Source organism: Stenella coeruleoalba (assembly GCF_951394435.1).
Source record: "Stenella coeruleoalba genome assembly, chromosome: 6".
NCBI lineage: Eukaryota > Metazoa > Chordata > Mammalia > Artiodactyla > Delphinidae > Stenella > Stenella coeruleoalba.
In genome coordinates, this window is record NC_137151.1 from 34,842,035 (window position 1) to 34,857,409 (window position 15,375).

Genomic DNA, 15,375 nt, shown 5'->3' on the forward strand with positions numbered 1-15,375 from the left:
AAAATAAGCATAGTATCTCCAAGCCAAAATAATTTTTCATTGTCACTTATTTTGCAACTTATCACCATGTTTGATTTGAGGGGTGAGGGTAACTACTTTTTTAAAATTGTTACACGATTTTTGTTGTCATCGTTAGTTTCCAGATGGCGTTATCCGACAAATGCTCAACTTTTTATATCTGTTCTTTCTTTCTAGTCCCTGTGTTCCCAAGAGAATTATATTATTGACAAAAGGTGAGGGGCTTTTTAACATTTGTTTTGCTAAGTGTCTCACTGATGCTAATAAAAATAAAAATGTTTTAAAAAAAATAAAAATGTTTTATGAAAATGCCAACAGAATCCAAGACGAGGATGCTAGTAGCACCCAGCAGAGGCGCCAGATATTTAGGTATTGGAAGCATGTTTTCGTGCAGTACACAGTATTGAATATTTAAAGCATTTTTTAAATAATTTTCCTTTTTGTCTCTATTAGCTTCTCAAAGTTTTATTTCTAAATTACAGAGTTAATAAAGATTCTTCAGGGAGATCAACAAATAGCCATCAGAGCAGCACTGAGAACGAGTTGAAGTACTCTGAACCACGACCCTGGAGCAGCACGGATTCAGATAGCTCTCTCCGAAACTTCAAGCCCGCTGTAACCAAAGCCAGCAGCTTCAGTGGAATTTCAGTTCTGACAAGAGGTGATAGTTCTGGAAGCAGCAAAAGCATAGGCAGGCTTTCAAAAACAGGTATAAATATCTGTCTAGAACTGTGCAGTCAAAACATTAGTTTCCCTAATGCTGTCTTAGGTCTTTATTCATCATGTGGCTTCTGTAATTATCCTAAAATATAGGATTCCTACCAGCAGTACATTGAGCACCTCCAAAGTACTTAAGAGGTAACACGTTTACTGACATTAGGATTTATTCTCTGTGTGAGAGAGATTTACAGAAGGCATCTTTCCTTACCTAGGATTAGTTAACATTGATTGCATTTTCAGCTAATACTGTCATTAGCTGAAATTCAGCTAATACTATCATATTATTGAGTGCATTTCATGATAAAGTTCATTTGCCATTCTAAAAAAACATATAAAATTGCTGAGAAGTTTTTGAGGAATTTAAAAACTAAAGAAATATAATACAATGTAATTATTATGGATAAGTAGAAATTTCAATAACATTCTCATTCTACTAGCTTCTTTGCTTTTAGATTACATAACTTTTAGGCTCCTAGCATTTTTCTCTTTTCACTTTCACTGGCTTCGATACTAAGGTTCATGTCTCTTTTAGGATCCTCACGGATCTTTATTTGTATCCCAAAATAAGCATGAAAATCAGCAGAAATGGCTCTTTATCCTTTCGGGTAAAGCCTAGATATATGGTTTTACACAGATAACAATTGAAGGGAGAGGTGTAAATTTGAAGGTGACAGAGTAAATTTTTCTCATCTCTGACTGTAATTCAGTACTTTAAATTCTTAAGGTTTGTGAATTGCACTTGTCATCTTTTTAACTTATAATGTGGATATTTAAAATGTCTTAGTGTATATGATAGACTCTTGCTAAAGATAGGTAAATTTTATGAATATAAGAAATATGCATATGTACCAAATATGCATTTATTTGATAAACGGTCAGTCATCATGTCATCATAACAGGAAAAAAAACTACTCATGTGTTGTGAGGAAGTCATTTAGACACACAGCCAAATGAAAACATTTTTTTAAATTTATTTATTTATATTTTTTTGCTTCATTGAGTCTTAGTTATGGCACGTGGGATCTTTCGTTGCGGTGTGCAGGCTCCAGACTGCACAGGCTCTGCACAGGCTCAGTAGTTGCAGCGCACGGACCCAGTTGCCCAGCAGCATGTGGGATCTTAGTTCCCTGACCAGGGATCAAACCAGTGACCCTGCATTGCAAGACATATTCTCAACCACTAGACCACCAGGGAAGTCCCTAAAACATTTTTAGAACATGTACTATTTATAATCTATATTATCTTCAGAGATGAAAATAAATATTTAATTCTTTTATTAGGAAAAAACTTTTTTTCATATAGTTCTTGGAGATAGTCATTTTTGGCACAACTTAAAATAGAAGTTATCCTTCTGAGGCAGTCGCTGTAGTGTATCATATTTGTTTATGTCATTCATTAAAAATTAATTCTCCATCCCAGAGTCAATTCTGTTATTCAAAACCTAATTAACTATTTACATCATCAAAATCTTTTCTTTTCTTTCATTGTCTCATTGTCTACCTTAAGCCATTATACTGAAAGTCGGTGACTTCTTCAGTCTCTGTATAATAGAAAATTAAGTAGATTGGAGGCAGGAAAGCAGTTAAAAATAAATTATCAAATTAGCTTATTAAGTACAGTGAGAAATAAATTTTAAGCTGATGCTAATGTAAGTACTTGGAATATTTTTATTCTACCTTTGTCCCTTGCTATGATAAAAAATTGAAAGTTGACTTTACGTTACAGGAAGATGCTATGATTACGAGCTGAAAATGAAAGTCTGCAGTGAAACCTGACAGTTGTTTCTCTTGATAGAGAGTTATCATTTTTGTTATTTCCTACACTGCTCTTAATCTTTCTGTGTTCTTATAGATAAGGGGTTTCTGATATAAGAGGTTTTGGGCATTTGGCTGTGCTAAGTTCTTTGTCCTGGGGGAAAAATTATAATCTGTATATTCCTAGGTGTTAATCTAAAAGGTAAAAATATACGTAACTTTGTCCTTTTGGGAATGTGGGTAATGTGTTTTTTGTGGCTGTCTGTGGCTGCTGTTACTGGGTTGGCCAAATAGTGCCTTCGGTTTTTAAGTAAAAATAAAAGACACATTTTTCATTTTCACCAAGAACTTTATTGAACAACATATTCACCGTTCCATTGCTTTCTGCCATTTTTCAGGCAACTTCATAATTCCATCTTCCCAAAACTTTTTATCTTTTTGAGCAAAGAACTGTTCCAGGTGCCTTTTACAGTCTTCAAGAGAATTGAAATTTTTTTCCATTAAGAGAATTTTGTAAAGACTGAAATAAATGGAAATCCAAAGGTGCAATGTCTGGTGAATAAGGCAGATGAATCAGAACTTCCCAGCCAAGCTGTAACAGTTTTTGCCTGGTCATCAAAGAAACATGCCATCTTGCGTTACCTCGATGGAAGATTATGTGTTTTCTGTTGACTAATTCTGGACGCTTTTCTTCGAGTGCTGCTTTCATTTGGTCTAACTGGGAGCAGTACTTCTTGGAGTGAATCGTTTGGTTTTCCGGAAGGAGCTTATAATAGAGGACCCCCTTCCAATCCCACCATTTACACAATCATCTTCTTTGGATGAAGAGTGGCCTTTGGTGTGGTTGGTGGTTCATTTCACTTGCCCCATGATCTCTTCCATTCCACGTTATCTTATAGTATCCACTTTTCATCGCCCGTCACAATGTGTTTTAAAAACGGAACGATTTCGGGGCTTCCTTGGTGGCGCAGTGGTTGAGAGTCCGCCTGCCAATGCAGTGGACGCAGGTTCATGCCCCGGTCCGGGAAGATCCCACATGCCGCAGAGCGGCTGGGCCCGTGAGCCATGGCCGCTGAGCCTGCGCGTCCGGAGCCTGTGCTCCGCAACGGGAGAGAGGCCACAGCAGTGAGAGGCCCCCATACCGCAAAAAAAAAAAAAAACCCGATTTCATTACATTTCAGTAGAGAATTTCATGTAGAAATACAGTCGAGAATTTCATGTAGAAATACAGTCACTTAACTTACGTGGAACCCAAACATCAAAGCGATTCACATAACCAGGCTAGTGCAAATGATTTTCAATGCTTGATTTGGATATTTTGAGTATGTCACCTATCTCCTATGTAGTATAACGTTGATTGTTCTCAATTAACGTCTCAGTTTGATCGCTGTCAACTTCAACTAGTCTACTCAGCTCTGGAGTATCGTCCAGCAGGAAATATCCATCACGAAACTTCGCAAACCACTTTTGACGTATTCGATCAGTCGCAGCACCTTCTCCATACACGGCACAAATCTCTTTTTGCGTTTCAGTTGCATTTTTACCTTTTTTCAAATAATAAAGCATAATATGCCGAAAATGTTGCTATTTTCTTCCATCTTCAATATTAAAATGGCTTTACAAAAATTCACCAATTTTGGTAAGTTTTTTTTTAACTGCAGCTGTCACATACAGTCTAACAAACTTGTTTCAAATGAAGTTAAAGAGAACTAAGTGCTACTAGAGCCATCTTACGGAAAAAAACCGAACGAATCTTTTGGCCAACCCAGTATTATAGACTTGCTTTAGTTGCATGCTTTGGCTATGACTTCTCTTGCAACTTATGTGATCAGTTTTGCTGTATTAAACATGTTCTTGGTGGAGAGGGGAAGCAAAATTGTACAGTAAGTCAAAAATAGTTCATGCTTTCATGTGGTAACTGCATGTTATGCAATGTGAATTTTATTGTTACTTATTTAAAACCTGCGTTTTTATATGAGGTTTAAAAAATTCCCTCTTTTTCATTACTCCTCCCCTAGGTTCTGAGTCTTCTGGTAGTGTAGGGTCATCTACGGGCTCTCTCTCTCACATCCAGCAGCCTCTTCCAGGTACAGCTCTCAGCCAGTCTTCTCATGGCGCACCTGTCGTCTATCCAACTGTCAGCACTCATAGTTCTCTTTCCTTTGATGGTGGCCTAAATGGGCAAGTCGCATCTCCTAGCACTAGCTTCTTTTTGCTTCCCTTGGAAGCGACAGGCATACCACCTGGCAGTATTCTGATCAACCCACAAACAGGTTGGTATCCAGAAAAAGGTTTATTTCAGTTGAGATATCAGGAGTTATCTGAAAACTAAAGAATATGTATTAAATGTATTATCTGTATATGCATTGTCAGCTTTTTATATTTCATGTGTGATTAGCATTTTCCCTAGAACTTTAATAAAAACACTTTATGCTAGAGAATGTTAAAAGACATTTATATCAGAAAGTATTTTTCTCCTTGTGACATCCATGACATCATCTTTTAGGCCAAATAATTAAGAAACAATTCATTTCCTAGAAATGGGACAACCACCTTTGAAAGAACTTTATTTGATAGAACAGTTTTACCGTGGGAAAAATAGTATGCATTTCATGAAGAAGGAGAACGTTAGCAGCTCTTACTTCTTACGTAATGCGGTGGAAAGAACCCATAAGTAATTGCTCTTCTGAATATGGTAACTGTTTTCTACTTAGGAAAAGCTAAAGAACATCTTATTAGTAGTGAAAGAAAATAGATAGTCGTTATGAATTAATATTGACAACACATTCTTTGCAATTAGATAGTACTTTGTATTTATTGAGTGTTTATCATGTGTCATGTACTGTATTATGTGCTTTAAATACATTACTTATAGCAACCCTGTTAGGTAGGTGAAATCTACATTTACAGATAAGGAAACTGAACTTCAGAGAGATTAAGAAACTGCAGTCATAATACATTTCATTATGTATATTGGCAAAAATGACTTATATTGAGAAAATAAAATTTTTTTTTAATGGCAAGAAGTTTTGGTTTCTAATCAAAATAACATAGCCCAATCATATGGTAAGATAATGAAAATCACCTTAAGTCATTCAATAACCTTAAAGATTCAGATTTAGCTAATGTGATCATATCAGCATGGCAGTAGTTGGGCAAGGTGTGTCAGAGTCTCTGAGTGTTCTGAAACCTGCCTTTTGTTTGTTGTAGAAAAAACCATGGCTGGGAACTTGTTACCTTCAGATTTCATTTGCATCTCTTTTTTAAGATAAAGTATTCAAACTTTTGTTTCTGTTGTAAAAATGGAATTAGCGTAAATAACTGACTCTTCAGAAACTCAGTTTTTGCTTTATAACCGTTATCTTCTGATCCTTCAAGTCTATTATATTACTAAACTTCTTGTTTTCCTGGGGCAGAATATAAGATGATTTAATATTTTACTATTTTCTATTATTTTTAATTCAGAATATTAGTTAACATGGTTTTGGTAACGTGGAAGCTTCATTTGAGTAGAAATGAGAAACTAAGCAACCTGAAATTAAATTGTATACTTAATTTTAAATTAGCCCAAAAGTGATCTCTTTGTTTTTGAGAACAGCATCACCACACATCCAGCTTTTTTCACACAATCCTTAAGTTACTTTTAAACATGCTTTCACTCAAGTCTTCTCTACCATTTTTTTTTTCAAAATTATTTATAACAATCAACAAATATCCAGCATGGCTTGCTTTTAGTTATCTATAACCATCACATAAATTATCAGGAAATTAACTGATGAAAATAATTTGACTTTGGAGAACTTTTTCCACTTGACAGCAATGGAACAGTGTATTCTGCTTTCCCAAATATTATTTTATTATATGTCACAAGTTTATTTTAAAAAAAGAGAGGATGTTTTGAAGGCAGTTTAAGACACATAGATATTCTTCCCATCCTAAAAGGGTATGTAGTCAATGATCTCTTTATTTCACATAGTCCTTTCATTTTTCTTTCTTTCTTTTTTTAATAATCTAGTGTGTTTTTTTAAATCATTCAGTGTATAGCAAGGAAAAATACTACTCTTTGAATCTGTTTATGTGTACATTGAAAAAGTCTGGAAGGAAGGTATCCAAATTGTTGATGATAAGATTATGGGGAACTTATTTACTTTCTGATCTGTATTTGTTAGTTATTCTGTATTTGTTAGTTATTTCTAAGAATATTACTTTGCATAATAAGAAAAACTTGTTTAGAATGTATGTGTAGAGAGTTACTTAAAAGTATTCCTCCCGTAATTGGTAACCAATAAGAATAAGCCTCAAGATCAGTACTAAAGTTCTCTCTCGTTTTATTTTTTACCTATGAGTAAAGCTCATTGGAAGTGAAAGGAAATTTTTTTAGAAAATTATTTAGAATTTTTAAATTATTTTCTACTTTTAACAAGTTAGAAGTTATAAAATAAGGACACTGCCATCAACTCCACAATTTGAAATTTGAAGTTATCAACCATTTTAATTTTCATCAGCTTTTAATCTTACTAGTTAAATATATGCAGTGTGACCTGTAAATTAGATATTTCTTACCATCTAACAGGCTAATTAATAAATTTCCAGTATCCCAAAGTCAAGTATTTTTTTTTCCCCTTGAAACTGAAATGTTACACAATCCTGTAACTCAATCCCTTGAGCAAGATGTGTTTCAGAATTGAGTTTCTTGGAAAATACTGTGTAGTATAAAACAACTCAAGTGGTTTCTGGCACGGCACCCCCATAGTAAAACACCGCAGCAAAAATTTTGAATATTTACTCTAAGTGGGAAATATAAAGACTATTAATAGGCTCGTGTAAGATCAGGCTTTGCTTTCCAAGGTAAGAAAAGCTTTTGGTTTCCAGAACCTTGACGCTTTTGGAATTATGAATCAGGACTGCAGACATGTGCTGTAAGTTGTCTGTAGAGCGACCTATATTCGGTCTCCATCGTAAATGATCTTTTGTTCTTCCTTTTTAAAATTTTCAGGTCAGCCCTTCCTAAACCCAGATGGGAGTCCAGTTGTGTGTAGCCCTCCTGTGACTCAACAGCCAGTTAGAGCCCAAGTGCCTGGACCTCCACAGCCGCCTCTGCCAGCACTGCCACCTCAGCAGCAAGCAGCCCATCACATCTTCTCACAGGTGCACACGTCCACGATTACACAATGCTAAGTTCACCTGCCTTTGCATATTTGGGACTAAAGTCACTAATTATAATCGAGAGAGCCCAAGTAAGTGTCTCTTAGAACTTTAGTATTCTCCACCAGTGATGTCCTACTCATCGCTCGTAGGAAGAGAGGTTAACTTCAAGGGCTTTTCTGCTAATGAAAACAGAATATATATTGGAAGGAAGGGAAATATTTATCTCACGACCCTGTATGGTGAGTATTTTATACCTTGCATTTCACAACAGCAGGCAAGGGACCAGAGGAATAAAAAATAAAACTAAGATAGTTCATTACCCCAGTGAGCAAAGTGAGTTGTTCTAAGATTCAACAGATCAAGCACTTAGAAGAAACTGAGTTGACTCTCCTCGCTACAAGGTACTCTCCACCCCACCTGCTCTGTGAAAGATAAAGACAGAAACATTGATATAGAATTCTCAGTAGTGCTCTTAATAATATCTTGAATTTGTATAAATGTTTAGAGTTTACACATGCATTTTCACATTCAAGCTTTTCCCCTGTAGATGTGTTACTCATTCTTGCTGAACTTGACTATACTAGTGTAAATTCTTACTTTCATTCTATCTTTTAAAGGTTGTGTAGCATATCAAAGGCAGTTTGTACAGTTATTTGCACCTCTTTTTCCCTGGAAGACGATCTAAATATTCCACTGGTGAGAACATGCAGAGTAATGTTTTGAGAAAGAAGTATAGTGATAAACTTGAACTGGAGAAATTTCATTAGTTTTATTCACAAGTTATATTTGTACTGCAGGGGTGAAAAATGTATGAGCAGTTTGATAAAGTTATCAAATATTTTTAAACTAATGCAAATAATTATTGCTCTGGCAATTAAGACTTGTAATACTGGGCAAGGCAGTTTCTCTGAAGTAGGACTTCAAGGTGTTTGATGCACTTCCAAGACCATACAAATGAATTCATATATGTAGAGGAAACTGTCTAAAACTACTTCCAAAGACTCCCATACCTACTTCCCAACCCCGTTTGATTACATACACTCAGGTACATATTAAACTACATAAAACTCCCTCCCTGGCCTTCTCTGCCTTGGTTTCATTCAACTTGGTCTTGAAGTGTTTCCCTTTCATTTGCTATTGTGTGGTCATCTTTGCAGTGCTGTGAATTTCACCAAGAGCTTTATAGGGCTGATTTTCATTTGATTTAATTCAATGGAAATAATGTTAGTCAGGCACCTTCAAAAAATCCTAAGGGTTTAATCTGTGGTTATATGTTTCAGATTATTATCTCTTAGAAATAGCTTTGCCTGATTTAGCTTTAAAAGACAGTCCTAAGTGAAGATGTAGGCAGCTTAGTTTAGAAATGCTGTCTTAGGGCTTTCCTGGTGGCGCAGTGGTTGAGAGTCCGCCTGCTGATGCAGGGGACATGGGTTCGTGCCCTGGTCCGGGAAGATCCCACACGCCGCGGAGAGGCTGGGCCCGTGAGCCGTGGCCGCTGAGCCTGCGCGTCCAGAGCCTGTGCTCCGCAACGGGAGAGGCCACAACAGTGAGAGGTCCGCATACCGCAAAAAAAAAAAGAAATGCTGTCTTAATAGACTATAACTTGAAATATTGGGGTATGCCTCAAACTCCATGGCTGTTTTTCCTGGCATTGCTTCAGGTGTTTCTGGTAATTCTTCGTCAAATACAAGAATAGAGAATTGATGAACAAATGATACTCAGTAGCGATCTCTTGCACACTGAGATAATCCATCCATGAAATTTCAAATAACCAAACACAGTAATGCTGTGATTTCCAAAGCCTTCAAATGGGCTGCGTTCTTGAAACCAGTCACTTTAAGTGGATGTTATTTTACAGCCAGTTGCAATTTAAGTAGGAAAAAGGAAGTGCTAGCGCTTTTTCTTTTCTACGTAGTGTCAGAATTTCACTTTGATCAGCCAGTCTTCTAGCCCACATTTTTCTCATTACCACTTGACACTCTAGCAGACATTAAGTCCTACCTTTAGTGCTCACAGTGTTCTTGTTTCTTTTACGCCCCAGCAGACTAAGGCTTTTGTTTCATCTGACACTGACCTAGTAGGTCACGTTTTCTGGAAGAAAGTTGTGTCTTAATGGTTGTCTGACTTAATAACACATTATATAGCTTGTACTTGGTAGTTTTAAAGCCACAACACCTCATTTAGTGTGATATGTGCTGTCATCCATTAGGAAGCTTGCTAATTTCTAGTCAAGAGGTTAGTGAGGAACCAGTGGCTACTCTGTAGATTTTCAGCTTATACTTTTTTTAGTATGTTAGCTCTAGAATTTTTTGTGGAATTCTAAACTAATCTAAGCCTTTCATTTTTTCCAGAAACTGTTGTGTTGATTTTGTGGTGGAAGGGCAAACATCATTATACGTCTTAGTCCTAAGAATTTCTCCTTATCTAGATTATTCCCTGTTAATTTAGTTAATTTTAGTTCCCAAAATTAACTAAATCTTATTTAGTTAATTTTGCGTTTCTAAAGTATACTGTTTGGAGTTATTGTCCAGGGAGATTCATGTATGTATATTGTAACCAAAACTAAGAGTTTTCATTAGATAAAATGACTTGGGTTCCTCCAGTGCTTGTTTAAATGGTTGTATACAGGTCACTTAATTTCCTTTAACCTGATTGCCACCTGAATGGTAGATTATGATAGTCATTAAACCAATATATATATTGTCCTTTGTAATAAACTATATAAATGTAAGACTGGGAAACTAAATGCCATTATTAGCCTATAGATGGCCAGCTGTATTCCCTAAAATTTAGAAAGGATTGAAACCTCTTTCATGTTTCAGAACACCTGTGTTTTGAGTGCCCTTGGGAAACATAAAACTTAAAATTTTTTTTCTCTGAAATGCAGGAGTATTTCGTTAGTAAAAAGAATTTCAAATAATTACAGTGGATTGTCGAACCACATGGGTTTGAACTGCGAGGGTCCACTTATACATAGATTTTTTTCACTAAATACATAACTACAGTATACATGATCTGTGATTGGTTGAATCTGTGGAGTAGAATCTGCAGGCACAGGACCAACCATAAGTTATACACAGATTTTTGACCGTGCAGAGGGTCAGTGCCCCTAATCCCTGAGTTGTTCAAAGACCAAGTGTAGTTTCTCAGCTCCTAATATTCTCTCAATAAAAATTTTTAGTTAGAAGAAAACTGTGTTTATCTTCCTTATGTAAAAAGATCTGTTTGTGTGTGTGTGCACGTGCTTATATGTATGTGTGTGTTTTCTTTAGGCTATTAATGGTACTCACAGTACATTTTTGTTTAAAAATTGCTAAAATTTAGGCAGTTTGGTCCCAAAAGAGTTATCTAATCATACCTTATCAAATAGAGAGGATACTTGGCCATAGGTATTATGTAAGATATGCTGTCTGATAATAAGAGTGAGTGAAGTTTTTCTTTTATTACTTAGTATTACATAGCTAAGTAGAACAGCCCCGTCATCAAACCAGGAAGTAAGGATAAATGGTTTTGCTTTTACTGACTTAACCCAGGGGTCTTGTTAGATAATAGGATTTGAAATGTCTAAATTACCTGTTGCAGTGAATCTAATAAATACTTTTATGAAAAAAATTATCTTTCTAATTATGTTTTAAATTTAAATGTATGTTCTCAAAATTTTTCTATGTAGAGTTTCTTCGCTTAGTATTGTTTTTGTTGTTTCCTATAATGTTGTATTTTAGGTGACTTTGTAGTTTTAAGTTATTGCCAAAAAAAGTTAACTTTCCATTTTATGCAATTCTTGTAACATTTTATTCCGACATTAACATTGTTTGCCAACCTGTTATTCCTTAGCCTATTCGTCCTCTGCAGCCCTCTTCACAGCCTGTTCAGTACTCTACAGCCCCTTACCCATCCCCGTTCCTGCCAGTCTCACCCACCCAGCAATACTCCGTGGTACTATATCTCTATTCACCTCCTGCGTTGTTTCTGTGGATGGATGTGTGATGAATCCTTGTGAATGTGATTGATGTGATATGTTCTTTTATGATTTTCTAAAGTCAGGGTTACATACATTTTGAAAAAGCATTTCTAACCTGTATTAGAAATAATTTATTCTCTTCCATAAAATATTTGTTATATTGGCTTATCACAGTGATTGTATAAAGCCTAATCTTTTCCTCCCTTTTCAAGTCCTAAGATGTTTTAGCTAATTTTCTCATTGAGGCCAGTGCAGGTCTGTGCGGTCCTGGGGTGGCAGCTTTCATCTGGGTTTAGGCTTTCTGTTCTTTCCCCAGTGCCCCAGGTCCAGTAGACTTAGTATCAGTCATTAGGGTGAATTGGAGCTTCCAATTACATAAGACATCCTCCTTAGTATATTTCCAAAGAAGATCTCTAGATATGTAATCTGTGACTAAAAGTGATGGTACTTCATTTAATCCAAAGTATGCCCCAAGTTATACATCTCAGTAAGAACTCAGATACACCATTGCCATGTGTTCTCTGTGTGACCTTCTCTAGTTACTGAGCATATGAGGGCACCATATAAAGTACCTCCTGCATAGTGCCTAACATGAAATAGATATTCAATAAGTGTTAATGTCCTTCCCTTTAAATGAATCTGCCTAACCACCAGTATACTTTTCCCAGTGATGCTCTTATTTTTCAGACTATCTGGCCATCACATTTTGAAATCACATCCAGGTTAAATTATAAGCTATATCTTAAAATCACTTGCCACTTTTTAGAAATGTTTTGTTTTGTTGGGGATGTTTTTGTTTTAAGCTTGAGGCAACCTTATTTACCAGCCTTGGCTCTGAATGATTTTCGAAAATCACTTTCAGTCTAAAAAAAATGAAATTTTGCCAGCATTGAGAAGATTGACAACATTTTTAGAAATACCATAAAAACCTCAAAAATGTTTTGGAAAAATGGCAGATCATTGGATTAAGAAAATGACTTTTTTTACCAAGATGACTCTGATGGTGGTATATAGTTATGGTATCTCTTTTTAAAATATTTGGCCATATTACGTTGTAATTACAGCTAGTAGGTATTTGTAAGTATATTTTCCTCTTCTGAAACTATTCATTGAATTCTATGAATAGTGCTAGACTCTGTCAGAGCAACCATTTGAGAAGAGTAAAGCCATATACTTTCAGTCACTAAGTCACGTTCCCTTTTTTTTCAGTCCCTTTATCATCTCCATAGCCTTGATTTACTTTGCAGAAACCAGCAGATTATAGAAATTGCAGACATGTCAACAGCTTTGATCTAACAACTCAATTACCACAATATTTTAAGTAACTTTTTTTCAAATTTTCCCTCTTAACAAAATATGGTACATATTGTCGCCAGTCTGTGGCTCCTTGGGAGCAAGGGAACGCCTTTTTAACCCCATTATCGTCATATCAGTGATATTATGTAGACTAGTCAGAATTGATCCTTATGCTGTTGAGTCAGAGAAACATTTGTCAGATGGCATATAAATCGTAACTCTTTCTTGGCTGGGCACCATTGCCGGCTCTCTTAAGTAGCAAAAGCAGTAGGAAACTGTCATTTGGATTATATTTGTCTAACATCTGACTTAAGGATAAACACTATGGAAGAGTTTATGACCAAATTATTGTTGAGAGATTAGAGTGTACATCAGGGAGGGTAGATTTTATATATTTTATTTCATTTCTGCTAGTATATTTGATTGTTGGGTATGGGAGGAGATACAGAAATGCATAGAACCTGAATCTTGCCTTCTGGGAAGAAGGGCACCGATTTAAAGTAAAGAGTAATTAGTACCATGCGCTGCTAGACTCCTGGTCTTCGAAGTCCTTTCAGAAAATGTTAATTGTATAATATAAAAGTGTGCCTTTAGTCTTCATTTAGATAGTGTCTTTTCATTTTTTTATTGTGTAATGTTACACCCTACTCTTTTCTGCATGCTATACATTTCCGTTAGATATATTTTATGAGCAGTTTGCAATGATAGCATTGTAATAGTCCTACCTTGCTGCCTTAGAGTTCTAATTTTCTTGTAGCTGTTCTTCTATTAAGTCATGTCTGTTGTAGATACATGATTTCCGTAATATATACTACTGCAACTCTTCTTAAAATATGTGAAGTATTTTTCTTTGATAAGTTTGGTCTATGTATGGAAAGCTTACTGATTTCTGACTTCTCCCTTTGTTAGCAGGACAACCTTGGGTCTCAGTTTAGCCACATGAGTCTTGCCCGCCAGCCATCTGCAGATGGTTCTGATCCTCACGCCACCATGTTCCAGTCCACTGTTGTTCTTCAGTCCCCACAGCAGTCTGGTTATATCATGACAGCAGCCCCTCCACCACCGCCGCCACCGCCTCCTCCTCCGCTACCACCTGGGCAGCCAGTCCCTACTGCTGGCTATTCTGCCTCTGGTCATCCTGTCAGCCAGCCTGTGCTCCAGCAGCAAGGATATATTCAACAGCCCTCTCCACAGGTACATTGCTTTTTCATCTTTTCTCTCCTGTGGAAGCCTCTCATTTAAGATCACTTTTAACTTTAGAGAGATTTTTTTTTTAATTTTCTTTTTTAATTAATTTATTTTTGTCTGTGTTGGGTCTTCATTTCTGCACAAGGGCTTTCTCTAGTTGCGGCGAGCGGGGGCCACTCTTCATCGCGGTGCGCGGGCCTCTCACTGTCGCGGCCTCTCTTGTTGCGGAGCACAGGCTCCAGACGCGCAGGCTCAGTAGTTGTGGCTCACGGGCCCAGTTGCTCCGAGGCATGTGGGATCTTCCCAGACCAGGGCTCAAACCCGTGTTCCCTGCATTGGCAGGCAGATTCTCAACCCCAGCGCCATCAGGGAAGCCCCTAGAGAGCTTATTTTTAATTTCGCATGGATAGGATTTGTGAGAACCTGTAAGCAAAGCTTGTAGTCATCTTCCCTTTTGGAGATTTTCAAGTGCATGCTAGACAACCACATGACATGTAGACACTTCAGTTGGAGGGTTACACTATGTGATCTTTGAGTTTCCTTCTGACTCTGAGAAGTTTTTTTTGTTCTGATTAGCTGAAGAGAAACACAGTAAAGTAAATGCACTATAAAAATAAAATGATACATTTTAAGAAGAGGTAGATCATTTTGGGGAGAATTAACATCTTAACACCATTGAATCGTCCAATGCACGAACATGGTATCTCTCTCCATTTATTTAGATCTTCCTTAATTTTTTGTCAACAGTATTTTGTAGTTTTCATCACACAAGTGTTACACGTATTTTTTTAATATATCCCTAAATATTGAATGTTTTAAGGTGATATTCTAAAGGAGATTATTTTAAAATTTTATTTTCTATTTGTTCATTGCTAGTATGTAGAAATATAATTGTTTTTTATATACTGATCTTTTATCCTGTGGACTTTCTAAATTTGATTATTCTACATACATTATCCTTTCCAATCTATATACCTTTTGATTCTTTTGCTTGCCTTATTACATTAGCTAGGAGCCCTTATGTTGAATACTTTCAACACAACAGAGGGAAGTAAAAATTTCTAGAATCCATGTATTAACTTAAATATAAGTTTTGAAAGTATATATGCTTTCCTTGTTTCCAGCCGTAAGGGTAAGCGTTCAGTCTTTCATCATTAACTGTGATACTATATGTGGGGTTTTTTGTACAATTTTCTAATATTCCTAGTTTGCTAAGAGTCTTTACCATGAATGGATATTAATCTTGTAAAAAAATTTTTTTGGCATCTATTGAGGTGATCATGTGGGGTT

At 36.2% G+C, this 15,375-nt stretch overlaps 1 protein-coding gene across 8 annotated transcripts in view; it reads left to right on the plus strand.

The window, feature by feature from the left end:
• R3HDM1 (R3H domain containing 1) overlaps window positions 1-15,375 on the plus strand; it is a 118,745-nt gene that overhangs the window by 38,523 nt on the left and 64,847 nt on the right. For 3 of the 8 annotated variants that reach the window (XM_079925243.1, XM_079925238.1, XM_079925244.1), the window contains 6 exons: window positions 196-233; window positions 337-387; window positions 501-727; window positions 4,511-4,765; window positions 7,489-7,640; window positions 13,807-14,091. In XM_079925243.1, the coding sequence (XP_079781369.1) occupies window positions 196-233; window positions 337-387; window positions 501-727; window positions 4,511-4,765; window positions 7,489-7,640; window positions 13,807-14,091 (1,008 nt within the window). Of the gene's footprint in view, window positions 1-195; window positions 234-336; window positions 388-500; window positions 728-4,510; window positions 4,766-7,488; window positions 7,641-11,474; window positions 11,577-13,806; window positions 14,092-15,375 lie in introns of all 8 variants that reach the window. The other 5 variants (XM_079925245.1, XM_079925239.1, XM_079925241.1 and 2 more) reach the window with 5 other exon arrangements.